The 25398-nt window shown below is 41.3% G+C and overlaps 1 protein-coding gene across 4 annotated transcripts in view; it reads left to right on the forward strand.

The window, feature by feature from the left end:
• Positions 1–25389, forward strand: part of FLACC1 (flagellum associated containing coiled-coil domains 1) — a 43748-nt gene extending 18359 nt beyond the window's left edge. For all 4 annotated transcript variants that reach the window (XM_089519421.1, XM_089519423.1, XM_089519420.1 and 1 more), the window contains 10 exons: positions 343–436; positions 1935–1996; positions 3033–3130; positions 5026–5078; positions 5909–6008; positions 8251–8354; positions 12582–12644; positions 18632–18721; positions 21270–21379; positions 23209–25389. In XM_089519421.1, coding sequence (XP_089375547.1) covers positions 343–436; positions 1935–1996; positions 3033–3130; positions 5026–5078; positions 5909–6008; positions 8251–8354; positions 12582–12644; positions 18632–18721; positions 21270–21379; positions 23209–23275 — 841 coding nt within the window. In that variant the 3' untranslated portion in view covers positions 23276–25389. The remainder of the gene's footprint in view (positions 1–342; positions 437–1934; positions 1997–3032; positions 3131–5025; positions 5079–5908; positions 6009–8250; positions 8355–12581; positions 12645–18631; positions 18722–21269; positions 21380–23208) is intronic.
• The last annotated feature ends 9 nt before the right edge of the window (positions 25390–25398 follow it).

A 25398-nucleotide genomic window follows, 5' to 3' on the forward strand; every position in this document is an offset into this window, starting at 1 on the left:
ACACAAAAAAGAAGGGGGAAATGCTGCATCCACAAAGAAAGTATGCCTTTAATTTCAGCAATTCCTCCTCACCTATTTAACGGGCATTAAACTACCCCATGCTTGCTCTTTTTCTAAAGCAGAAAAGATAGGCAGATTTTTTTTATTTTTTACAATTCTGTCTGCTTGTCACTTGTAGGAAGAGGCAGGTAGACAAGGCTACACTCATCTTCCATTTTTATGGGCCATAGATCAGGGAACAATCCCATTAAGACTTTTAATTGCAATCTTTGGTCCCCATTGTTCCTTGTGGTATTATGTGGTCCTTGCAGCACTTCACTGCATAGGTCTCATGTCTTGCAGGGAGGATGTTGTTGCTGACTTAGTGGAGCAGATTTCTGAGCTTACAGCGATGATGGAGCAATTGCGCCGAGATCACCAGGTGACCCACAAACAGGTGAGGGGCTTCGGTGAGGGCACACTCCCTTAGCATCTTTGGAATGTTGCCGTGCTTTGAGGGAAACCATGCATTGGGAAGGAAAGGGGTCCTCATAACAACTTCCAAAAAAAGCAGTTGGTATTTGGTGTCATGAATTTGTTTTAAAAGCAGGCCCATAGCTAGGCCAGGGCAACTGGGGCAAAGAGAATACAAGAAAATTAAAAATGAACTGACATTTTTGTGGCGTATAATAAACCTTAAAACATTAAAAAATATAGGGAGTCCAAATGTACGTTCTGCCCCAGGGCCCCTAAAGGCCTAGCTACAGGCCTGTTTAAAAGTTATTTCTGTAGCAAAGAAGATGGTGTCCTGAGATGAAAATAAAGAACTGGGATGTGGATGTATAGAGGCTGTTGGTGTCATCAGCATACTCCATGTGTAATTAAACTACCTGAAATCAATCTGAGGACTTTATCGCACACATGTTTGTAAACGTTCCGAGGTCTCAATGATGGAGGTAGGGTAGGGTTGCCATAATTGTCCGCTTTTAACAGGGAGAAAATGTAGGACAAATTTTAGACCAAACTATAGGACAAATGCAGGACAAAACTCAGCCCAAAATGTAGGACATTTCAGAAAAATGTCCTACATTTTCAGCACAGTTTTCTGAACTGTGCATGCGCAGAGACAGGAGATGGTCAGGGCGTCATCGGGATGGGACCTGGCTGTGCGGTGATATCCGTTCACAGTGAGGTCCAAAAACAACAGGTCGTTGTCTCCATTAGTGGTGTGCGATAGCAATAGTTCTTTTCGCGTTGACATAACACTAAGAAGACTTAATGCGATAGTGTTCGTCATCAGCCCGTTTCCTGATCTGTCCGCCTTGTTAACAGGAACAGAACGGGAAAACTGTGAGTGTGATAAGGTCCTGAAAAGACCCATACAAAAGGGAGGCAGAAGGCTGTTTTGAATGTGGTGTGCAGTACTTTTATTTTTATATCTTTTAATTTTTAAAAATGTGTCTTATATTGTTTTAAACGAGTGCTGTTTAAATAGTTGTCGTTTAATTGTGTGTTTTTAACTTTTGGAGAAAAAAAGATTTTAGCTGGACTAAGTTTTAAAGTTTTTATAAGCCACTTTGTGTTCCTTGCCAGGAGAAAGGTGAGATGAGTGTGTGTGTGTGTGTGTGTATCTGTATATATATGTTGCTGTTGTGTACCTCTAAATCATTTTTTTACTTCTGGTGGCCCTAAGGCAAACCTATCATAGGGTTTTCTTGGCAGGTTTCCTCAGAGGGGTTTCCCATTCCCTTCTCCTGAGGCTGAAAACATATGACTTGCCCAAGCTCACCCAGTGGGTTTTTATGCTCAAGCAGGGAATCGAACCCTCCTCCCCAGAGCTGTAGTCCAGCACTCAAACCACTACACTACTCTGATTTACTATGTATGTATATATGTATGTACGTATGCGCATATATTACTTTTATGACAGGAGTTGTCTCTGTTTCTCATCCTAGCTGGAGAAAGAGATGGCAGAAAAATGCAGCGAAATGCAAGAGGAGCATGAGAGCAAAATAAGGTATGTCTATTCTTGTGTACAAAGCTTATATTTATATTGCAATTCTGTCTGCAACCAGTGGCACTCTGTTTTGGAATTCATCTCCTAGAATTCACCTCCGCAGCCGGCATGGCCAATGAAGTATGTAGCATGGGATCCTGTATTTTTTTTTTCATGCAGTTCTGGAATTCTACTACTATGAGTTACTGTGAGTTAGGGTTTAAAAAAAGAAAGAAAAGGAAAACCCAAGGAATCAGGCTCTCTATAAGGGAATAGAGAGGGGAAGAGGGGACAATGGGGAGGAGGGGATACTGACATCACGAGACTGTCAATCGGACAACTGTCCCGACAGTGAGATTTCATACCAGCAAGGTCATTGACATGTCATTATAAGATCATTGACAGATTTCCCCTGCCATTGAAAAGCTACGCAACAGCTATGGGTCAGGGACAGAGCAGCTACGGGCTGTAGGTGTCATTGTGTGTTAAGTATTACCAAAGCTGCTTTTCTCCTGGTGCAATTGCAGTTTAAAAGCTGCATGTAGTAATCTCCTTGGACAATTGGAAGTGCTATCTGCTTGAGCAAAGCTGCTAATGGCTATTCCCCATTATGAGTTTTGTTAGAATTAAAGTTGGCTCTCCACATTTGCAGCTTTGACTTTTGCAGAGTTGATTATTTGACGTTTTAATTAATATGTTCTCTCTAGGAATCTCTAGGTCCTCCAGCGCAGCTCTACCAGATGTTGACCATAGAGTTGTGCTGGAGAACCTAGAAGATCCTAAAGAAAACACTTCTTGATGCATTTGTGGATCCTCAAACAGCTTCTGGCAGATGTTGGTCATAAAATTGCATTGGAGGTCCTGGAGATTCCTAGAGAGGTGTTCTCTCAGGTAAAAAGAATAGAGGTTTTTTTTATTTGTGGTTATTCCACATACGTGGAGGTCCTTTACCACTACCCCAGTGAATGTGGAGGGACCACTGTACAGAAAAACACATAGTGATATCCACCAGAAGGCTAGTGCAAAAATGCCTTATTGTTGCCCCTTTGCTTTGCAGGGAGATTCAAGCTTTTCATGCATCAGAAATGGCTGCCATGGAAGAGCAATACAAGAGGGAGTTGCGAAACGAGAGGGCAACTGCCCAAGAGAAGCTGAGTATGGTTCAGAGCCTGTAACACACAAGATGTGTAATCATACCCCAATAGTGTTTTTTGTACTATACATACATTTTGGGAAAAGCTAGCTGGAAGTGAAAGAACAGCAAAAGGAGATTAAATGCCTACTTCTTCCTCAGCTTGCTTTTTTCTCCATTCCAAATTTCAAACCATTTCCAACACACATTTGGAAACACACAAGAGCCAGATGGGAGAGATGAGAGTTTAAGTACCCACATTCTTCCACCCCTTCAATCCCTAGTTGAAATGGAGATTCAGCGTCCATGTGAGTAGGAAATTGCCTACTCAGTCATGTTCAACTTAAGATATTTCTTTAAACATAGGAAATTAATTCAGTTTCCTTGAAATGGGACTGATGAGGATCAAATCCCTACAAGTCCACAGAATAAATTCACTATAGTAAAGTCTAATTTAGCCAGCATGGTGCAGTGATTTGAATGTTGGACTACTACTCTGGAGACCAAGGTTCGATGGCCACTTGGCCTTGAAACCTACTGGGTGACCTTGGTCAAATACTCTCAGCCTCAGATAAAGTCAATGGCAAACCATCTCTGAACAAATCTTGCACAGAAAACCCTGCGATAGTGTCACCATAAATCAGAAATTATTTGTAGGCACACAACAACCACAACCATAAATTAGAAAAGAAACAAACTGGTCTAAATAACAGTGTTGAAGAAGCAATAAAAGGCCAAAAGACTTCTTGTAAAAATTCCTGTCTTGCTCAAATTAGGAAAAGGACAAAGACCACAAGCACGGCAGATAAAAAGTTGATAGGCAACCAAAGGAGGAATTTGAGAGATTGTTGAAGGATTAAAAAGAAAAAAAGTTTCAGTATATCTGTACTGAACATCAACCAAAGAAACAAGAGGGACTTTAAATAACAGAACTGTGAGAAGAGCACTGAAAGAAGACAGGGAGATAAGAGAGAGTTCAAATTAATTATTTGTGTCTGCTTTGACTGAAAGGTTTGTAAGAGTGAGGCCCTCCCCAGTGTGGACATCCTGATATTTTAACACTAAACAGCCAGCTTGTCAAAGAACAGAAAGGCAAGAACGATGTAATGTGTGTGCATGTGCCTTCAAGTCACCTGCCAATTTATGGTGGCCCCACGAATTTCATAGATAATGAATTCTCAGGGGTGGTTTTGCCAGTGAAAAGCAGATTCCAAACATGTACAGGCCTAAAACTTAACCCCTATGACAGAAAAAATAAAAATAAGTTTTAAAATTATTAAACATACAGAAGAACAGGCCTTGCTGAGGAGGATGAATATCTATGGCTTCCATGACGATAAATGCTGACTTATTCACTTTTCAGAATTCTTTAACAACATTAAAAACAATGCAGATGGGTTATATAGAGGTAGCAGACACCATAAGCTTTATGTTACCTGTTCCACCAATTATTTAAATAGGCTTTAGTTGGTAAATGTTGGACTATAATTCCTAGAATCCCCCTCCCAGGCAACAAGGCCTGGGAGATTCTGTAAGCTGTACCTCCAAAAGGTACAATTCCCACCACTCTAGTAGTGCAATGGGTGAAATTGATTTATTTTGTCAACAATAACCATTAATCAGTACAGAGATTCTCATGTGTTGCTTGGAACATGTGCCTCAGGCATTTCTGTGCATGGAATTACTAAACACACGGTAGTCTGGGACTTTGGTGGGGGAGATCTTGGAAGACAGAATATGTTTAGAATGGAGAGCCATGTTCCAAACTTTGACAAATGCTGATAATTTTTAATTTCTAAGGAAAGAATGTAGCTGAAAGATCAGCCTAGTCATTCTACAGATGAAAAAGAAAAGCTTAATCCATTTATTAGCTTAGTGTTGCATCTGGAGTATCTGTATCTATTTTTTCCCCCTTTAGCTGGGATGCAGAAGGAATACAAATATCTGAAGAATGCATTTCGTGTGTACCAGGTGAGATTTAATTTATCAGCCAAATTTAAGTGAGATCATTAGGGGGTGAAAGGGATGTGAACTGGACTGGGTAACACCTGAGAGGTGAGTGATACCCAGTTCGGTCCTCATCCAACTATGGGTGGGTGGGTACTGCCGCTGGGGGACAGGGCAAGCTGTTGAGCCCCTCCCAAAAGGACATCTGCACTGGGTGACACCAAGACTAGGAATGTTACTGGATGAGGTTTTGTGTAGCCTATTAATTAGAGAGCTCAAATTATTTTTATTTTTCAGAAATCATTAATAGTAATATTAATAACTTATTACAAATTACTTTTAGTTACTTTAGAGAAATCAAACACTTAAATCAGGGATGGGCAATCATAGAATCATAGAATCGTAGAGTTGGAAGAGACCACAAGGGCCATCCAGTCCAACCCCATTCTGCCATGCAGGAACTCTCAATCAAAGCGCACCTGGCAGAGTATCCCATGTGCCCTAGTTTGATGCACCTGCTCCAGAGAGATTGGGTTCAGGAAAGACATACCCCAGACCCTGTCCTTTTAACTTTTTAGATAGAAACACTCCCTCTCCACTTCTTGATCTATAACCAGTCTCTCTTTGAACTACATAAAAGAATTGCAAATGAAAGGGATACAGCGAGAGGCCAAAATCCAATTGCCAGTTTTAACTAGGGTAGATTTATTGAATCAGTTGCTGAGAAGCATGTTAGCACTCACACAAATCCCATGAGTTTACTCTAGTTGGGAATTGTTATTGGGTTTAGGCTAGAACTGCCATCTATATTGTTGCAACTGCTCACATCTCCTTATGTGTCTCATTTTTTGTAGGACAGCATTTCTGACGAAATGGAGGAAAAGTGGCTGAGAAGGCAAGCAGAGTGGAAAAAAAGTGAGAGGACTGAGCGAGAGAAGGCACTGTTACAACAAAGTGAGTTTAAGAGGATTCTTGCTTTTGTATATTGTTTGTATTATATGTGTGTGTGTACAATCTGAACATCAGCTATCTGCATCTCATTTTTTATTCAAGGCCAGAGCTGTATCTATTTAAGCAGTATGATAAATTATTTGAATTTTTTACTCCATGCATTTCTGGTCTGGCTGACTCCTTCAGATAATTTTTTTTGGTTTCCCAAAGGAGGAAGCTTTTAATTCCTGCTATCTCATATTTTCCAAGATTTCACACATGAAAACTGGGATGAGTGTGGTTAAGCAACCCCAGAGTGTGTTCAAGATGGCAAAAGTTATTAATGAGGAAGAGCACACAAGCTATGAGGGGCTGCAGCAGTTTGCTTTGGCCTGAGCCTACTAGAAAGTGCAAGGCTTCACCCAACCTATCCTATCATCTCCCCTTGCTGAGATCACTGAAAGTATACTACTTTTGCAACTCAGTTTGTAGCAACAGAAGTTAGCAAAGGACAAAGGTGAGAGGAGAGAGGAACTGGGACATTTTAAAAGCAGCTGAAAAGCAGGAGAACAGATGATTACTCAGGATTTCCAAATCGGAACAATTAAAGGGTATGCTGTCTTCTAACCAGAGCTATTACTCATTAATTTGTTTATTTTATTTGAGAAATCTGGGTGGGGGCTGCTGTTTTCTGTTGTCATCCTCTTTATTTTCCACTCTAACTTTTCCCCAAAACTGTCACTCAAAGTGTCTCACAAATTAAAACGAGTATAGTTAAAAATACAGGAGATCAACATTAAAATGGAGTTAAAGTTAAGATTAAAAGCAACTTAAAACATATAATTAACACTGTTAAGGTGTTTTTTTTTAAGTACATTTAAAACAGTAAAAACTTTTTTCTTTAAAACATTCTGTTCTCAAAACCCTGTGGGAATAAAACGATCTTTGCCTGCCTACAGAAGGATAGCAAATAGGGGGCTATTCTTGCCTCCATGGGAAGGGATATCCTGAGCCTGGGGCAGCCACCAAGAAGACCCTCCCTATCGCATTTCCTCATTAATGGTGCCTGTGAAGATGGCAAAGTTTTTAAAAAGTGGCTGTCCTGAGCATCTCAGGTCCCAGATAGTTTTATATAGAGAGATACAATCTCTCAGGTTGTCATCTTCATTTTTTCTTTTTCTGTAAAATAGTGCACAACTACTGTGGGTGCAAACTAGAAACTAAGATATAGGCCTCATACAGACAGGCCAAAATAAAGCTGCTTTGGGTCACTTTGGAGGTATGCTGTTTCAAAGATGCATGCATACTAAGAGTCTGGAAGCTGCACCAAAGCTGTGCTCTAGTCCTTAGGACTGGATCCTGGCTTTGGCGCGGCTTCTGGATGCTTAGGACGCATGCATAATTTAAGCAGCATACCTCCAAAGTGACCTGAAGCAGCTTTATTTTGGCCAGTCTGTATGGGTCCATAGATCTGAAACAGATGGACCAAAAGCATTGGCTTTGACCCAATCTGGGGTCGTGGTATCAGATGACGCACACCCCTGGATGTGGTTGTAGTTGTGCTGCAGCCGCCTAAGGCAGCCCAAACAGGAGCACAAAAGAAGCCATCCTTGCCGGTGGTCTGTTGTGGACCACAGCAGTGAGTGGCCTCGGGACTGCAACATCTGGTTTCTGCAGTCCCATGCTGAACAGGGAGCAATCTCTAGCTGCTCCTTTTGCCCCATCTGCTTGAGGCCTTAAGCTTAAATATTAAGCCACCACAAAGGGAACAGGAGCTGAAATTATGGACTGATTTAGGAAAGCTGTGGTTATGAGAGGGAACAGGAGGCCCCTAAGCATAGAGTCAAAAATGTGAATCATTTGCTGAAGCAAGTTTCCAAGAAGGCAAAGTAGAAGCCAATAGTTTTAAATATGGTGCCAAACCCTGGCACATTGGAGAAGGGAGAAAGCCTGCTGATCCCACACATTAGATAGTTTAGGAAGCACTGCTGTATTTAATGACACGTAGAGCTACCATGTTAATTTGCTTTCAGCTGATTGTGGGGAAACAGTATCAGTACAACATTGAAGAGCCTGACTGTGAGAACAACTATCACTCTTTCCAGCACCAATAATCTTGTTAGCAAACCCCACTGTAGTAACTAACAAATGAGAGTGGGAAGATTCAATGCACTGACACTATTAAACAACCAAATTCATGAGAACATTTGCAGTAGAGGTCACATATACTTGATTAAAATGGATGCTCACATTTCATCTTCTTCAGAACAGTCATTGACAAGAAAGTTTGAGCTGGAGATAGAGGAACAGAAGAAGCTCATTCAGAAAAACAGTTTTTTGATAGGTAAAGCCTATGAACAAGAAAGAGAGGTATGTGGTATTTCAGTAAAGCAAAATGAGTGCTTATCATATTCTAGGAACAGCTGTGCCTTGAATTAAGAAAGCCTTCTCCTTACACATTTTCTCCCTTTTATTGTATTTTGTTATCTAGGCTGGGTTGGGAGGATTTGTAATACATAATCCCTTGTTCAGCATTTCTGCCTTGTAATGGCAGGCTTAACAACTGGTTTTTGTTTTGTCAAACTATTTTATTTTACTATATTTTATTTTAATTTATTTATATCCTGGCTTTCTAATATGGGACCCAAGGCAGCTGTTGTCAATGTTTTTCTTCTTTCACAACAACATAATGCTATTTTGTGATAAAATGTTTTAAAAACGAAATGCCATCCTATGGTGCCTATGAGGAACCCAAAGTATTGGAGGGGCATTTAATTATTAATCACATTACTTGTTTACAAATTAAGAAACTTTTCATCATAAGGAAGCCAAGCACACTGAAGAAAAAGCAATAAAAAAGGGAGAATGTGTGGGATAAAAGCTTTTAATCAGTGTTGCAGAGCATTTGCAAAATGGGATTAGATAAACTTTATAAACACTATGGAAGAATCTTGTCCTGGTGAAGCTATAAGGTAGCATTGTATTAAATATCATTTGGAACTCCCTTCCAGACACTGCTTCATTGGGATTTGTTATTCTGCTTTCTGCGGCTTTCAGATGTCAGCAGCACTAAAGGCCTCATGTGGAAGCAGCCTTTGTCAGAGGCTTAGAGGCATGATGATGGTTACATGATGGTACAGTTTTTTATGGCAGTTTTCTCAGAACTCAACTATTTTCATAATTTAAACAGTGTTTTGTTTAAATTTCTTGCTTGTATTTGTGACATAAGTACAGTTTAACCAACAAGTGGGAGGCATTGTAAAGCTACACTGTGGTATTGCTTCACACATGTTTTTTGATGATGAGGTAGGAAGAGACAGAATTGTAAAAAACAAATGAAAACTGTTGAATACTTCTTTTACCCTTTCAATTATTGCTGGCAGCAATTAAAAGGAGATGGAGACTAGAGCAAAAGTGGCAGAAAACTCAGTGTGACCAAAAAACAGGGTAAAATATATTTGAAGGCCTTTGTTGCAGCAATAAAGGTAGCCAACAGGGCTTTCCTGGCTAATACCATCTGCACAGTACTATTAGTAGAGCTGCTCTGTGTGGTCAGGGGTCTGTTATGATCTGATCCATAGAAGAACATAATCCGCTCAACTGCTGTTTCACAGATAAAATCCCTTCATTCAGGACTTGCTGAATGGATAAGGGATGTGCTTGATGCCTCTTTAAAACAAGACAGGGTCCCAACACACCTGAAGGAGACCATGGTTAAAAAAAACTTTCTTGGATTCTAGTATACTAGATAACTATAGGCCAGTTTCCAATGTTCAGTTTTTGGGCAAAGTACTAGATTGTGTGGTGGCATCTAACTCCAGGGGTCTCCCAGAGTTGTCTCTTGTGCTATTTAACATTACATAAAATTGCTGGGAGAGGTCATCTGAAGTTTCAGAGTTGGGTGTCATTGGTATACAGATGATACCCAGCTCCATCACTCCTTTCCACCTAATTCTAAGGAAGCTGTTCCTGTACTAAACCAGTGCCTGGCAGTTGTAATGGATTGGCTGAATGGCATCACTAGGATTGGCATCACCCAGTGTGGTAACTTGTGGTGTCACCCCCTTCCCATTGACCTTTGAACCACACCATACAGGATATTTAGTAATGATTTTTGTACTGATGTTATTTATAATCGTAATTTCCATATATGACTGAATGTAATGGTAATAGTTGTGACATAAATGACTAGCAAAATTAAAATTATGCCTTTAAATTACAACAGCATGTGCGCAGCTTTAATGTATTTACATGTACATTGTTTTATGTGGTTGAAGTGAACATTTGGTAAGATGTGATGTCTTTTTCCAAAAAAAATTATTTTTAAAATTGAAGCTTCTTCCATACAAGACAGAGGTGCTCCTGCTCAGTCAAAGGACAGTCATGGGAACAGCGATTCAGCCCTTGTTAGATGGGTTATACTCCCCCTGAAAATGCACGTTTGAAAGACTTGGATGTTAATTAAAAACTTGACTCTCTAACTAATAATAATAATAATAATAATAATATAACAATAAAATATTTATTTATATCCTGCCTCTTCCATTTTGGGGATTGAGGCAGGTAACAACAAAGTTTGTACAATACACAACAATAAAAACAACAAACCCCACAACACCCCAGCCCAACCCTCCCTCCCAAGTATAAAATTAAACAATAAAACATGGTTAAAATATACATAACAATACATCAAAATTAATAAACATCCACAAATGAGAAAAATAATAAAAGGAGGGTGATTCAATTGGTCCTGGACATTATCAATCGAGGAAGGCCTGCCAGAAGAGAAAGGTTTTTGTTGCCTTTTTGAAAGCTTAGAGCGAGGATAATTGGCGAATCTCTTCCAGCAGGCCATTCAAAGTTTCTGGAGCAGTGGCAAATCAGTCTACAAAATAGAAAGGAAAATCAATACCTTGGTATTTGGTTAACTAATAAAAACACAGTTCTTTTTGAGAATAATTAACAAATATAATTCAGAAATTAATGGAAATTGTATTTTAAGCATTGTTCGAGTTGACATATGAACCTTTCAAAAAACATTTTTTTTAAATCTTAGGGTGCCTTCACCACTCATGATATAATGAGCCTATCTCTTACCTGCATCTCCAGCATTTATTATTTCCTAATCTGTATATTTTATCCAGCATACGGAATAATAAGGAACTAGAACATAGATATTGGAAGTTAATCTTATATTTAGTAAAAGCAGCAAGATTGATAATTGCTAGAAAGTAGATACAAGAAGGCATACATTAAACAGAGGACTGGAAAATAAAATTAGTCAAAATGAAAGAGCTGGACAGATTAACATTGATGGTGAATAACGAACCAATTAATGAAGTAGAGAAAGATTGGTTACCAATTACAGTATGGATAGAGGGAAAATTGGGGCAGAAACAGTATTTTTTTATGAATGTAACTCATTGGAATAAAATTACAAAATCAGACACAACTAGTGAGGATAGGAGGAAGGCAGAAAGAAGAGGAGAATGAGAGAGAGGTTTTCCATGGGACTGGGAAGGAAGGAACTGGAGGGATATGTAGTACTCGGTGGGCAGGGACAATCCATACGGAGAAGGAAGGAAGGAAGGAAGAGAAGGGTTTTTCATCGGACTGAGAAGTGAATTGCCTCACATGGGCATACACACACACACACACACTCCTGCCTGGCAGCTCTTTCAGAAATCAGTGTCAAGGCAGGGGGGATGTGGCATCAGAGCGGTGCTTCTTTTAGGATCTTTCTGATATATATTTGTTTTGACCCATATATAAGTCGACCCATGATTTTAGGATCAATTTTTGGGCATACATTTTCTACTTATAGTCGAGTATATACAACATTCTGTTATGTATATACTGTATAAAATTTTAAAAATGCAGGTTCACAGTTTGGGGCTACTTCTAGATTCAGCTATGAGCCTGAAAGCCCAGGTTACAGAAGTGACCTAGCATAGCTAAAGCTAGTGTGCCAACTGCAACTGTTCCTGGAAATGTTGGAGCTGGCCACGGTGCTACATGTCTTGATGCACAGGGCTCCCTTTTAAAAGTGCTCAGAAACTTCAGTCGGCTCAAAGAGCTGTTGCAGCCAGGTTGTTAACTGGAGCTAGCTACAGGGAGTCCACAACTCTCTTGTTGCAACAGCTCCATTGACTGTCCAACCAGCAATTCACAATGCTGGTTTTGACATATATGGCTGAGATCCAGGTTACTTGAAAGACCATATCTCCCTTTATGAGCTGATTAGAGCTTTAACATTGTCTGGAGAGACCCTCTCATGCTCATCTGGTGGGAACAAGGGAGAAGGCCTTCTTGGTGGCTCTCCCAGGCTTTGGAAATCCCTCCCCAAAGAGGCCAGGATGGCCCACCCCTACTCTCCTTTCAAAGGCAGGTAGAAACATTTTTATGCCTTCAAGGTTTTTTCAAATTGATGAGGGTTGGGATTTTAAACTCTGTGTGATTCAGATTTTAAGGTTTGTATATAGTTTACTGTTCAATGTTTTTAACTTTGTAAATTCTTTAATTGGTTTTTTATATTCATACTTTTTAATTTTTGTACTGTTTTTAATGTGTATTAAGTTTGCTGTTTCTCTTTTCTAGGAATTTCAGAAGCAGCAGGAAATGGCTAAGGATGCTGTAGATAATTTAAACCTCAAGATCAAGGCAAGTGTGCTTAAAGCTTGTATCAGATGTATCTGAAATGGATAGCTCATATGAAATCCAGTGTTTGGGGCTTCTTCCTCCCGTACCTCACTGCCATCCTTAGGTTTCCTGTCCTTAGCATAGTGATATCCTAAGTTAGGGGCTATGCAGACCACCTCTAAGGGGCACCCTGCAGCCGCCTTCGGCTGCACTGGATCGAGGCCATGGCAACTGCATGTCACAGCCCCAATCTGGCCTTTCTAGGGTGCAAAAAGGAGCTGCTAAAAGCATCTCCTTTTTGTGCCCTGGAAAAGGCATGGTGAAACAGCTTCATTTATACCGCTTCATACTGAACTAACAGTGTCTAAGCAATGTAAAGTTGAATAGTTTTTTTGTGGGTTTTTCGGGCTATGTGGCCATGTTCTAGTAGAGTTTCTTTCTAACGTTTCACCAGCATCTGTGGCTGGCATCTTCAGAGAGTGCTTTGCCTGGGAAAAAATAGGTGTATATATACTGTGTGAGCCTGGGAATGCAGGAGTGATTTGCATGTGTATTGTTCTGTGTTGATGGCTGGCCTCAGGCTGAGAGGATAATGCAAACGAGGATTAATGTCTGCTAAGTGGTGATCAGTTATCTGCTGGGAAAGCCCCTGACTCTGAATGGTTTCCCATTTGCAGATCTCTAAGCAGTTTACAACTATAAGTGACAGCCACAGTAGGATGGCTTTAAGGTGCTCCTTTGGCGCTGCGTCATGTGGACACAGCAGCAGAGGAGCGCCATGATGCCACGTGCTGTGTGGAGCGGCACGTGGCATCATGGCAGCCTGGGGGTGGAGTCAGGGCATGCATAATGTGGACGCCACGCCTCAACTCCATCTCCAGGCTGACTTTAATGGCTGGTCTGCTCAGGGCCTTAGATTCTCTGAAACATCCTTTCCAGATTTTATACATGTGGTGGTAGCAAGCCAGCACAAACAGAAACTTTATTTTATTTATGTAGTGACAGAGATACATTTTTAAGAAAACATTTTAACCTAGCCCACCTCAGATTTTCAAATGAATTGCCATATTACTCTGTATTAATACAATAATAATATTGTGATGTGCTTCCCATGATACAAGACAGTCAGAGCTGTACAACACCCCTGCCATGATGTGCATATGCGTGCTCAAAAATTGACTCTCTGGACTAGAAAAGCAAAGAGTTAGCTTGGGAAAACTTTTTCCTGGTCTAGTCCTGTAGTCAGCACATCTAGTGAAGTCCATTATATATCTGTATTAAGTTGCTTAAATTTCTTGATTGAAATACTATCTCACTCCCACAAGTGTATATATATATGCTTTATGCCTGAGGCCTTAATACCACTTAGGGCCCGAACAGACAGGCCAGAATAAAGCTGCTTTGGGTCACTTTGGATGTATGCTGTTTAAATGATGCATGCGTCCTAAGAGGCCTCTTAAGATGTGTGTGTCGTTTAAACAGCATACCTCCAAAGTGACCCAAAGCAGCTTTATTTTGGCCTTTCTGTTCGGGCCCTTGGTAATGCATCTGAAGCATTTGTATCCTTGAAAGCTCATGCTAAAATAAAAACAGTCTGAAAGGTGCTACCACATTTCTTGTTTTCTCCTCCTTCCTTCTGCATTTGCATCTGAGGGAGTAGGCTCAGGTCTAGAAAAGCTCATGCTACCATCTTCTATCCTTCATTAGATATCAAAGATGCTGCAAGAACCTTTTGCATACTTCTCTAATAGCTTTCCTAAGTGGGTACTTGTCCGTGTTTTAGAGAAATCCTGATTTAACATCATCTCCACCAGCATGGGATGCTTAAAAAAGGAATTCAACCTCAGAGCAATCCATTCCAGGGGTGGATCAGCTGGAAACAAGGACTCAGCTGTTTGCCTCCTTCTGTAAGCCCTTTGCTGAAAATCACTGCCTAAAGTAGCTCATTCAGAGAATCCCATTAGCTTATCTTTCAACGTCCAGGCTGCGGCTTAAGGGGACCTTGGCTTGTCTTCTTTGCCCTGTTCCAGCTAGGAGGATTCCCTAGCTTCTCATAAATCCAGTGGGGCCAAGAAAAAGTAATCCCTCAATCTCTTAAATCTGTTTTTGGAGAGTACTTTCGCAGCACGTTGCAGATCCCTAAAATTGTTCCCTCTGTGTATGTGTATGTGTGTGTGTGTGAGTTAGGGAAAATATTTACATTTTGAACTTCTTTCTCTCCCTCCCCTTAACAACCCCTTGTTTCAAAGTGCTTTTAATACCAAATTCTAACAGCCTTGCAAGCTTGCTAACCTGTATTTCTGCCATTTCTGAAGCTGTACCATACTATTTGCTATTCCCAATGCAAAAGTTGTTTATATCTTGATAGCTTACCCCCTCCCAGCCTCATGGCGGCCCCTTTGGCCAGTTCATCAAGTCTTCTTTCTGGTTCCCACACCTCATTTCACTGCTCATCATATGGTTAACTACTCACCTTGGCTTTAAACTGCATCCTTCCTCCTGTCTTTGTCTCCCAAGGACCATAGTTAAAAACTGATCTTGTCACTTCATTTCCATACCCACCAAATTTGACATTTCTGTTGTCATTCTCTTTTACACAGCAAATCTGTTCTTGGAGTCTCCATTCCAATCCATTCCTCTGAGGAAGTAGACTGAAGTCTACAAAAGCTCATTGCTACTAGCTTTTTTCTTTCAATTAGTCCCAAAGATGCTACAAGATCCCTTTGCACACTGATTCTCCAGTAACATGGTTATGTCTTTGACTGCTGTATATGTTTAATAATGTTTTCATCTTAGAGAGTTCTTAGTTAATGCATTTTAGTCCATTGTGCTTGACACACTATTTTTACTATTTAAGTTACAAGAGCCTTGATAAGCATATGTATTCAGAACATGTATGAACTAATTTATATGTCCTGAAGGTATACCTGGTAACACCCAGGGCCCCAGTCAATTTTGTGTATACCACGTAGCCTATATTTTAAGTTAGGGCACCCCAATCATACCCTCCGCATTTGGGGAAAATAAAATGTAAAAAGTAATTGGAGTGCCCAATCATGTTAATTTTGTGAGGGATACATAGTCTTTTTGTTGATTTTTCGGGCTATGTGGCCATGTTCTAGAAGAGTTTATTCCTAACATAGGCCCGTTACACATGTGCGTACTAGGGTTAAGGCGGGGCGGTGCTTCCGCACTGCCCTAACCCTAGTGCGTGCTGTGCGCGCACAAAATGGCAGCAGCCATTCCACACGGCCACCACCATTGCTACGTCACAACCGCGCCGCCTCCAAACGAGGCGGCGCGGTTGTGATGTATTGGGGTTGCGGCAGGGCGCCTAGGGCGCCCTTTCCGCGACCCCAGAAGGAGCTCCATTTCGGAGCTCCTTCCTCGTTTGGTCCGCTGGGCGCAGCCTTCAGACGGCTGCGCCCAGCGGACCAAAGGAGAAAGGGGCCAAATGGCCCCTTTCTCCTTCTCCCCGCTGCCGCGGGGTGTCCTTGGGGCTTGAAGCCCCAAGGACACCCCTTTCCAGGCTGCGGGGAAGGGGGCTTTTGCCGCTTCCCCACAGCCCGGAAAGCGGCGGATCAGGGCCTCAGCGGCTGCCGCTCTGGCCACTAAGGCCCCGATCCAGTGGGGAAAGGTGCGCCTACAGGCCGCCCCAAAGGGGCGGTCTGTAACGCGCCATACGTAGTAGTCACTTTTTCAGTTCAGACCATACCAAATATAACTTCCAAATATGGTTTTAAAAAACCTGTCCCACCCTTTTTGGGTGATGTAGTAATATTTTTAAAAAATAAATATTATTTATATAGCTGATGTGATAATTCTGGCACTGGACTTCAGCCGTGAAAGCTCTGAACCCAAAAACCCTTGCTAATTCCTTTCAGAAGTTCTTAAAGGATAGAATCAGGGGGCATTAACATGACACATTTATAGCCCTGTAGTTCCACTTTAACTCCCATGGCTGCATCCTGTGGGATCCTCCTGGAGTTTGTGGTTTGGTCAGAGGCACCAAAGGAACTCCCAGACTGTGGTTTCTAGAGGCCCCTCCCTCAACCGCCAACCCCTTGATTTTGTAAGATGTTGCCATAGCACTTAAACTGGGATCATAGTGCTATAACTGTAGTGTGAACAGGCCCCAGGAAGCATTCCATTAAGAGAATGGTAAATTTAGCTTTGTAAATGTGTGAAATAGGGAACATATTTATTTCAGTAGGTTCTCTGTTTATGCAGAAGCACTATGTAATAGTTATCTGCTAGTAATTTTATGACTCTCAGGGTGTATATTTAGGTCACTCTTACCTAAGTGTGCTTGCTGTCTGGACACAATGATGGCGGGGAGAAGGAGTACATCCCAAGGTGTTAGTCCTTTGAGGACTGGATCTGTTATGAACCAGCTTCTCTCAGCAGAGTTTAGCTGACCGAAATGACTTGAATAAATAACAAGCAGGCAATATCAACTTACAAACTAAAAAAACATTATTACCATAATTGCTTTTAGAATGTACATCACTTGAAGTCCTACATGTTTCCAACCTAATGAAAAAATTGGTATAAGGAAGAGCTCCAGTGAGCTTAGAACTTTAACTCACCATCTCAAAGCTGACAACAGAATCAAAGAGGAAGTTGATAGAGAAGGGAGAGGTTTTATATGACCGTCAACCCTCAAATTTTCTCAAATCACTTGGTCTGATTGCTTACTTACCCAAAGTATTTATGTCAAAGCATTGTAGTAGATAAGAGCCAGCATGGTATAGCAGTCAGAGCTTGGATCACAGCTCTGGAGAACAAGGCTGGAATCCCCACTCGGCCATGGAAACCCACTGGGTGATCTTGGGCATATCACACCTTCTCAGCCTCAGATGAAGACAAAGGCAACCCCCTCTGAACAAATCCTGCCAGGAAAAACCCACGATAGGGTTGCCATAGGTTGGACGTGACTTAAAGGCACATTACAACAACAGCAATTGCAATAGACAAGTGAGCAGATGGGGGAACCAGAACTAAAGAACTCAGGCATGCAAAGGAAGGCCTATATCAGGGGTAGGCAACCTGCGGCCCATGGGCCGGATGCGGCCTGGCAAGTCCTTGGGACCGGCCCCAGCCCGGTCCTGCCGCCGATTGCCGCCGGAGCCTTTGGCCCCTCACATGAGGGCGTGGGGCCTTTGGCCTATCAGGAGGAGGCGGGCAAGGGGGGGCAAGCGGCGGGCAAGGGGGGCAATTGTCTATAGAAGCCTCAGAAACATGCATTTATATTAACATTTTTTTAAAATCAGCAAATTTTTTCACGTGCCCTCCATTCGAAAAATTTTTCCTACATTTGTCCCGGTTTATTTATCTATTTAATTTTTAAAAAATTATTTAATTATTTATTTTTTGGCTTCAGCCCCCCCCCCCCCCCAGTTGTCTGAGGGACAGCAACCCGGCCCCCGGCTCAAAAAGGTTGCCTACCCCGGTCTATGTTATCTAAAGTCCCTAGTAGTTGCTCTGCTTGTGAGAGAGAATGCTTGGTTTTCCAACAATGATTCAGCCAAGTGAGGCAACTGCTTCAGGAATCAGATGCAAGGGTTGACCTGCCTATTCTTCCTGAGTTCCCACCCCACTCTATGCCCCTTTCTCAAAAACAGAGCTATGTCAGTCTCTTAACCTACCCTTGAACTGCCCCACTGCCCTCTAGTGTGGTGAAGGGTGTTGTACCATTATCGCTACAAAGTAGCAAATGTTCTATTCTTTGGAAAGGTAAAGCGATATCAAGAATTTACTTCCGTTTCTTTATGAAAATTCACTTGTGAAATATTGAAAAGTCCATTTGGTAGGTTGGTTTATTCAAAATCTCCAGATGGGTGTCAGGTTGGTTTTTGGTTCTGGTGGTGTTTTATTATTTATTTCCACTTTGGGTTTTTGTTTTTAAGTTATTTATACAGATGTTGCCTTGGAACAGTTCTTGAAGTGTAGAATATAAATGTCCTAAACAAATGAATTAAAATGCTTTGTTTTTATTTACTAAAAAGTCTTTGGAGACAGAATTGAAAGAGAAGAATGAGACTTTGAATGCGATTGCCTCAGCTCTTCACAAGACAGAGCTGGAACTCCGGAATGAGGTGAGAATCAAGAAGCAGGTGATGAAACATCTGCAAAGGTTTCTGGAAAGTTTCATTGAAGGGAGGAGTACAAAATTGACTTACACACTATCTTTCAATCAATGAGCCACGAGGAAGCTTGGAATCAACAACACATGTGTATACACAACAACACACAACCCAAGAGTTCTTCATTTCCTGGCTGATGGATAGAGCAGGTCATTCTGATGCTTTCTTGCTCTGGGAGTGATTGAAAGACAGACCCAGGACTTGTCTATACTGGCTTAACTACTCTGGTCTGCTCCTGGAGTATTCTGATCCTGGAGCTGTCTAAACATTTGCCAGCTAGTACCACCACTGCTGGCGTGAGATAGGTCAGAAAAGAAGTACCCAGTGTCGATCATACGGCTGAGCACATCATTGTGACCTCAGAAGGAATGACTTGTGCCAGCATCACTGGCTGGCACAGTGGAATGTGTGCGCAAACAGCTACCTGGCATCGCTCTGGAGTGCTAAGGTTACACCAGTTTAGTTAAGGATAGGACAGATTCAATGTGGAACTGGCTTTCCCTTGTGAAGACAGTCCTCAGTTAAATCAGGGCTTTGGCCCTGCATCGTGTAGACAGGTTGTGAAAACCAGTATATTTTGCCCATGTAGACATGCCCCCAGTTACACCTGATGTAGTTTTAATGTCATCAAAGGAGATCATCCTCTGTGTGGGTCACTATCCTGCATTTGCTTTTTTACATTCTTTTCATTCCAGCTCTTAATTCAGAACAAAAAAGCAAAATGTGCCTCTGTTTACTAACCACTTGGGGGGAATGTTTTTATTTGTTAGATGTGTACCTTGCCCTTCTCCCCCAAATGGCAAAGTTGTTATGAATATTAAAATAAAACTAACACTGCTGAAAAGCAGTTTGCATACATGGAGTATAGAAGAGGCTACAAACAAAATAAGAAGTACTGTAATAATTTTTTAAAAAATCATTATTCTACCTATTCCTCAAACAAGATCTGTGACTGGTATTGCAGCCCTGATTTTTTTTAGAGATTTTGTAACGCATAATTAAGGATAATTATCTAATCTACATTAAGACAATTGAAAATTTACCAATTAAGGTTCTGTGGAGCCCTCCAGCACTTTAGATAATAAACAGAACAAAAAAAGCAAAGCAAAAAAGGGAAAGTGAGGGAGAAGAAGGGGCAAGTGTTGAAGTCAAAGTCTTACTGCTATGGAAGGCAGAGACATTAAGGTGAGGTTCTACCAATACTCCAATGGTTTCAAACTGCACCCTGGACTCTTGGGATCAAAACAAACAATGATCAATCCATTATTTTTGAAAAGACAAAATCCAGCTGTTATTTCAATCATACTCCATCCTTAAATAAAACACTAGCAATGTAGAAATTTGAAACTCCAAACAGTGGCTGGTATTTTATGTCAGCTTAGCTTGCATAACTAAGGGACTAAATAGACAGGCAAAAAAGTGCTTTCAGACTGACTTGAAGGTGTGGCGTTTAGATGACACATGCCTTGAGGCCAGCAGGAAAGTACCCGTATGCAGAGAAAAGCCATTTCAAAAAGAAGCAGCTCTTTCCTGCTTCTTCCTGGCTTGAAGCCATATCAAGTGGTCATGACATGAGCTCTCCAACTGCCTTGGGAGCTGGCTGTGTGGTTGGTGGGGTTTCAATGTGGCTTCAGAAAAGGCAGCTTCAAGTCACCTTTTCCTGCCATCTGTTTCGCCCCTAAGTAACATCTCCTGGTCCAGCCCATCCAAACCTACCCAAACCTATCAGCCACACTTAGAGAAGGCGATCACCTATTCTGGAGATTGAGATAAGGTACATGATGTTGCCAGTTAGCTCCCACCAGTTAGCAAAGCTACAACAATCAGAACAGGGCCACATCCCAATTCCGTTTTGTAGCTTTGCTTGCTGATGGTGAGAGATGGGAACATTACCCGTGCCCCAAAACCCAGCAGAAGGACCTCCTTCTCTGAGTGAAGCAATTCTGGCAATAGTGCCACCATTGTGACTATAGAGGCATGACTACAGAGCAGTTGCAGATTTGTCACTCTAGATTACACATACTGAATGCTAGCCAGTGTTTTTTCCGTGATCAGTCCCAGTATGGATTGGGGAAATCTGTTTAAAAATTTTAAATGATTCAAACTTGTTAGAACAAACTTTTCACAGATCTTTGCAAATGGTTGTGCCTCTAAATGAGAAAGGCCACAATTCAGAAATCATGTACATTCTCTGCAGATAAAAGGTTCCAGCTTTAATTGTCCTGCAGTTTAGTGGGGCCTTGGTACCTGCTGGGGTTTGATTTCAGGATTCCCCCATGGATCCCAAAATCTGTGGATGCGCAAGTCCCATTAAATACAATGGAGGACAAATCAAGTTTTGCTTTTTGAAATCTATATAAAAAATACATTTTCAAGCCATGGATGGAGAGCCAACTATACTCAGATAGATTGACCCAACAGTCTCTCAAGAGTGGCCTCCCACAATTTCATAGGTTGTCCTATTTCTTCTCCTCCTCCATTCCTTTCCCCCAATTTACAGAAAGCCAACTTGGTTGAGATGGAAAAAAACATTCAATACCGAATTGCAGCAGTTGAAGAGAAACATCGAGTCAATATGGCTACTTTGGTAGAAGAAAACATACTCCTGAGGTAGGAAAAAAAAAGTCTTCTAAAGTCCAGATAGTAAGCATATTGGAGAAGGAGGTATTAAATTATTCATAATGCAACCCTAAACATATCTACTGAATAGTAAGCCCCATTAAATGATTTGGGCTTATATCTAAGTTAGTCTACTCTATACTGTATAGGGTTTATTACTGAATAGTTTGTGATTTGTTTTTTCGGCAGAAAATTGGCAGAAAAAAACCCTGAACCTAAAATTATTTGAACTTTAACACTGTTTGCACTAAGAAAATCCACCATCTTTTAATTTGGGCTGGCTGGATTCTGTATCTAATTGTATTTGTACTGTTTTATTGTACTCATAATTTCCAAAGCATTTTAAATTAGTTGTTGAGTCGTGTCTTAGTTAGGGAAAAATGTGGAGAAAAATCACTCTCAATTTAAGAGTGACAGAGACATACGAAAAGTCCTGGGTGGAGCTGGTCCACTTCCCTGCTCCTCATGTCGTTAAACCAGATTCCTATTACCTGAACAGGCTAACATAATTTGATCCCATGGTTATCAATGCAAATGAGCCAAAGCTTTAATCCAGAGTGGTATCTTGTGCCAAAAGGACCTGAGGATCTAGAGAAGTGGTGGGAAGTGTGGCCCTCTAGATGTTGTTGGACTGCAGTACCCAATATTCATCATGATTAGCTATGCTGTGCTGAGCCTCCGTGAGTTGCAATCCAATACACATCTGAGCTACAAAATACAATGTTTTTAAGACTACTAGTATATCCTCAACAGCAGTGGCACAAAAATGGTGGTCCTCTAGAGCCTGTTGGACTACATCTCCTAACATCCCTTACCACTGGCTATGTTGAACCATCTGGCTGTGTTGAACCATACTGCAGCATGAAAACATGCACCTTACAGTGACATTTGCCTCTGCTTTCCCCAACTTCCACCGTACCACATCAAACACAGCAGATCTTGTCAGATTCCAGAAGCACAGTCAGGGCTGACTAGGACTTGGATGATTGCCCACTGGAGAACCCCAGGGATTGACAATAGGGTGGGGGAAGAATTCCTGCCTAAACCCTACAGAGGCATTGCTGCCAGTCAGTGTTGGCAGTACTGAGCTAGAGGGATTTGACTCAGCATAATCTTCATGTGATCTTAAGGTACTTCACCATTCCTGCTTCACTCAGAAGCTCTGCCCAGACCTCTTGTAGTTTCTGAACCAGGCAGTTCACATATTCCTAAGTGGTTTAACATTAAAACACACTCCAAACTAGCCCTTTAAAAACCAAAACCAGCCTTTTAAAGTTTGGAGCTTTTCAGAGTGCCCCAGTACAAAATGGATGATGGCACGATTGGCCAATATGTGGCACCACTAGTTAAGATTTTATGGCACCTGGGTTTATGCAGAACCACCTTGGGTGTAATTCTGAGTAGTTCCGAGTATACAAGGCCTACATTTCTACCTCCCTCTCTAGTGCCCAATCTTAAGAACACAGGAAGGTTGTACTGAGTCAAGCCATTGGTCCCTCTAGTTCAGGATTGCCAGCACTGACTGGCATCAGTGCGTGACCTGATGTGCTTGGGGTGGTACAGTGAAAGCTGGGGGTAGCAGAGGCAAAAAGCACTGCAAGGGGCACATTTTATGCTGCAACATACACTGGAATGGCACTTTCTCCTGCTATAAGTAGGACTTATGTTAAAAAAATAAAATAAAATGGAAATCCCTGGGATACTTCAATACTGAAATTGAATCAGCTTCCCAGGAAGATGATGTCCACAAAAGCCTGTATATAACTGGGTATATAAAGAGAAACATAATACTGTACTTCTTCTATTCATCCACTTCCCAGGCGCAAACTTATTGAGAAGAATGAAGAGCTATACAATGAACGTACCCAAAGTACCATCTTCGGGTAATTCAGTTAAGACTACAAAGGACGTTGGTGTTTGTCCAATAGCAGGTTGGCCAGAACCTGTTTCTTCAGAAATGTCTACATTTAAAACTGAATTGGCAATATCAGTTATCAGACTACTTGCTAATATCTGTCACTATGTTCTTTCTTAACAACTACTAGTTATTCTTGCATCCCCTTTAAGGCTTTCCTACTCCTAAATACAAATTGCTCTTTTATGTCCAACAGCAGTTTGTACATACAATAAACATTTTCCTGGCAGCAGCAGTAGACACGTATGGCATCCGCTTGAGGAGGAAAAAATGGAGGGGCACAGCCTGGCCAAGTTACATACCCTCCAAGGCCTATTGGTGTAGAAAAGGGGAGAATTTAGCACAAACCTATGGTTCATAATGGGTATTAAAATACTGACTCACAGTTACGGTGATGCCTAGAAAGACATGCAGCAGTGGTAAGGAATGTGTGCTTCTCCAGACATTATTGGACTGCAGCTCTTACAATTCCTTGGCACTGGATAGATTAGCCAGGGACTAAATGGGTTGTAGGCCAAAAACATGAGGAAGATTAAAGTTGTCCAGACCTAGTCTGCAGCAAATCAAAACTTAATTTGTGTCACATTGCATTAAAACAAACATCACAATTTCGTCTTTAGTTCTTGCTTAATAGCAACATATAGGCTGGTAGAAAAGCCAGTGAGGAAATTTACCATTCCTATAACTGTTGGGTTTTGTTTCTGCAATTTCTCTAACTGGTGGAAAAGAAAGTCTACAGTGACTACATTACACAGATTGACACGCCATGCCAAAGAGTGTTTGTTTAGGCATTCTTGCCCTATGAACAATGAGGTTTTTACTGTGTGGGCTCAGCAGTGTAATGCTCCAGCAGTGTACCTCATTCCCCATATGTGCAACAAAACCTCCTTCCCCATGTGTGCAACTGACCTGTTTGACATCAGACAGGCATCAAAGAGGTTGGTTGCATGCTTGATGGGATTATTTTACAAGGAAGTGCTCAATATTCCCTTGCAAAATGACATTAAAAACACATGTACAGGCATAATAGAAATTTGTGTCTTCATCAGCAGAATTCCAGTCATATGTATGAGATACACTTAAATATATGGCTAATCAAGTATATTCTGATTTTTCGCCCTTCCGAGGGAATTCCCTCTGGCTTTTAAATGACCTCAGGTGAGCAGCTGTGGTCTTTCTTCAATGGTTATCTTGATAAAGCATATAGTTGGTCAATTTCCTTCTTGAGCTTTGTGTCCCTTTAATAGTTGCTTTAATTGCTCAACTCAATTTCTTTCCCACATAATGTCCTTTATTTTAACAGAATGGCTGATTTAATTTCCAAATCAGGACATTCTTTCAACTATGGAAAATGGTTTCCAAACCATTCCTCTCCCTGTCAGTGGGTAGCAAGTGGCCAGTTTTTCCCAAATGGGATTTTGACAGCTTCGCTGTTAACAAGAATAATTTTATTTCTTTTGCTTTCATTCACCACTCAATAGCCTAGTACCTATTCCTAATATGTCCATGCTCACCTGATGCTCCCATTTTTGCTTTTACCAAGATACATCCCTAGCTTTTAATCTTGTAGCTGAGGAAGACCTTTCCTTAGGCATGCAAACAGGACAGTGGATGACTGCTCAGTGTCCTATGTGCATACCATGGTAAATTACTCGGTAGAAATATTAATGTCAGTTGCTCTCACTTGACTGTATAGAATAGGGTTGGAGAATGTGATGCCTTGGAAATGTTGCTGGACTGCAAATCCCAAAAGCCAGGGGTGAGAAATGTGGGGGCACGCAGTCCGAAAACATCTAGAGGGTTGAACTTTGCCAAATCCTGGGACAGATAAGTGTTTCTTATCAGATAATACCTAGACAAAGGGCTTCAGGCAAAGGGCCATGGCAACTAAAGTAGAATCATAGTGCTTAAATTGCATAGCATGAAATAGCCCCAGGAATGGCAAAACTTGCCTACCCTACATGCTAAAATGAAGCTCCATTCTCTGATAGGCCCACTATTCACATGAGCGACCCAAAAGCTTGAGTGTTCACTAGGATTAACACACTGGCTTCCTGAGCCAATCTGGAAGCAAGGCACACAAAACATTAAGATT

This window comes from Sceloporus occidentalis, unplaced genomic scaffold, assembly GCF_023333645.1.
Source record: "Sceloporus occidentalis isolate IW3139 unplaced genomic scaffold, rSceOcc1.0.p SCAF_4, whole genome shotgun sequence".
Lineage (NCBI taxonomy): Eukaryota > Metazoa > Chordata > Lepidosauria > Squamata > Phrynosomatidae > Sceloporus > Sceloporus occidentalis.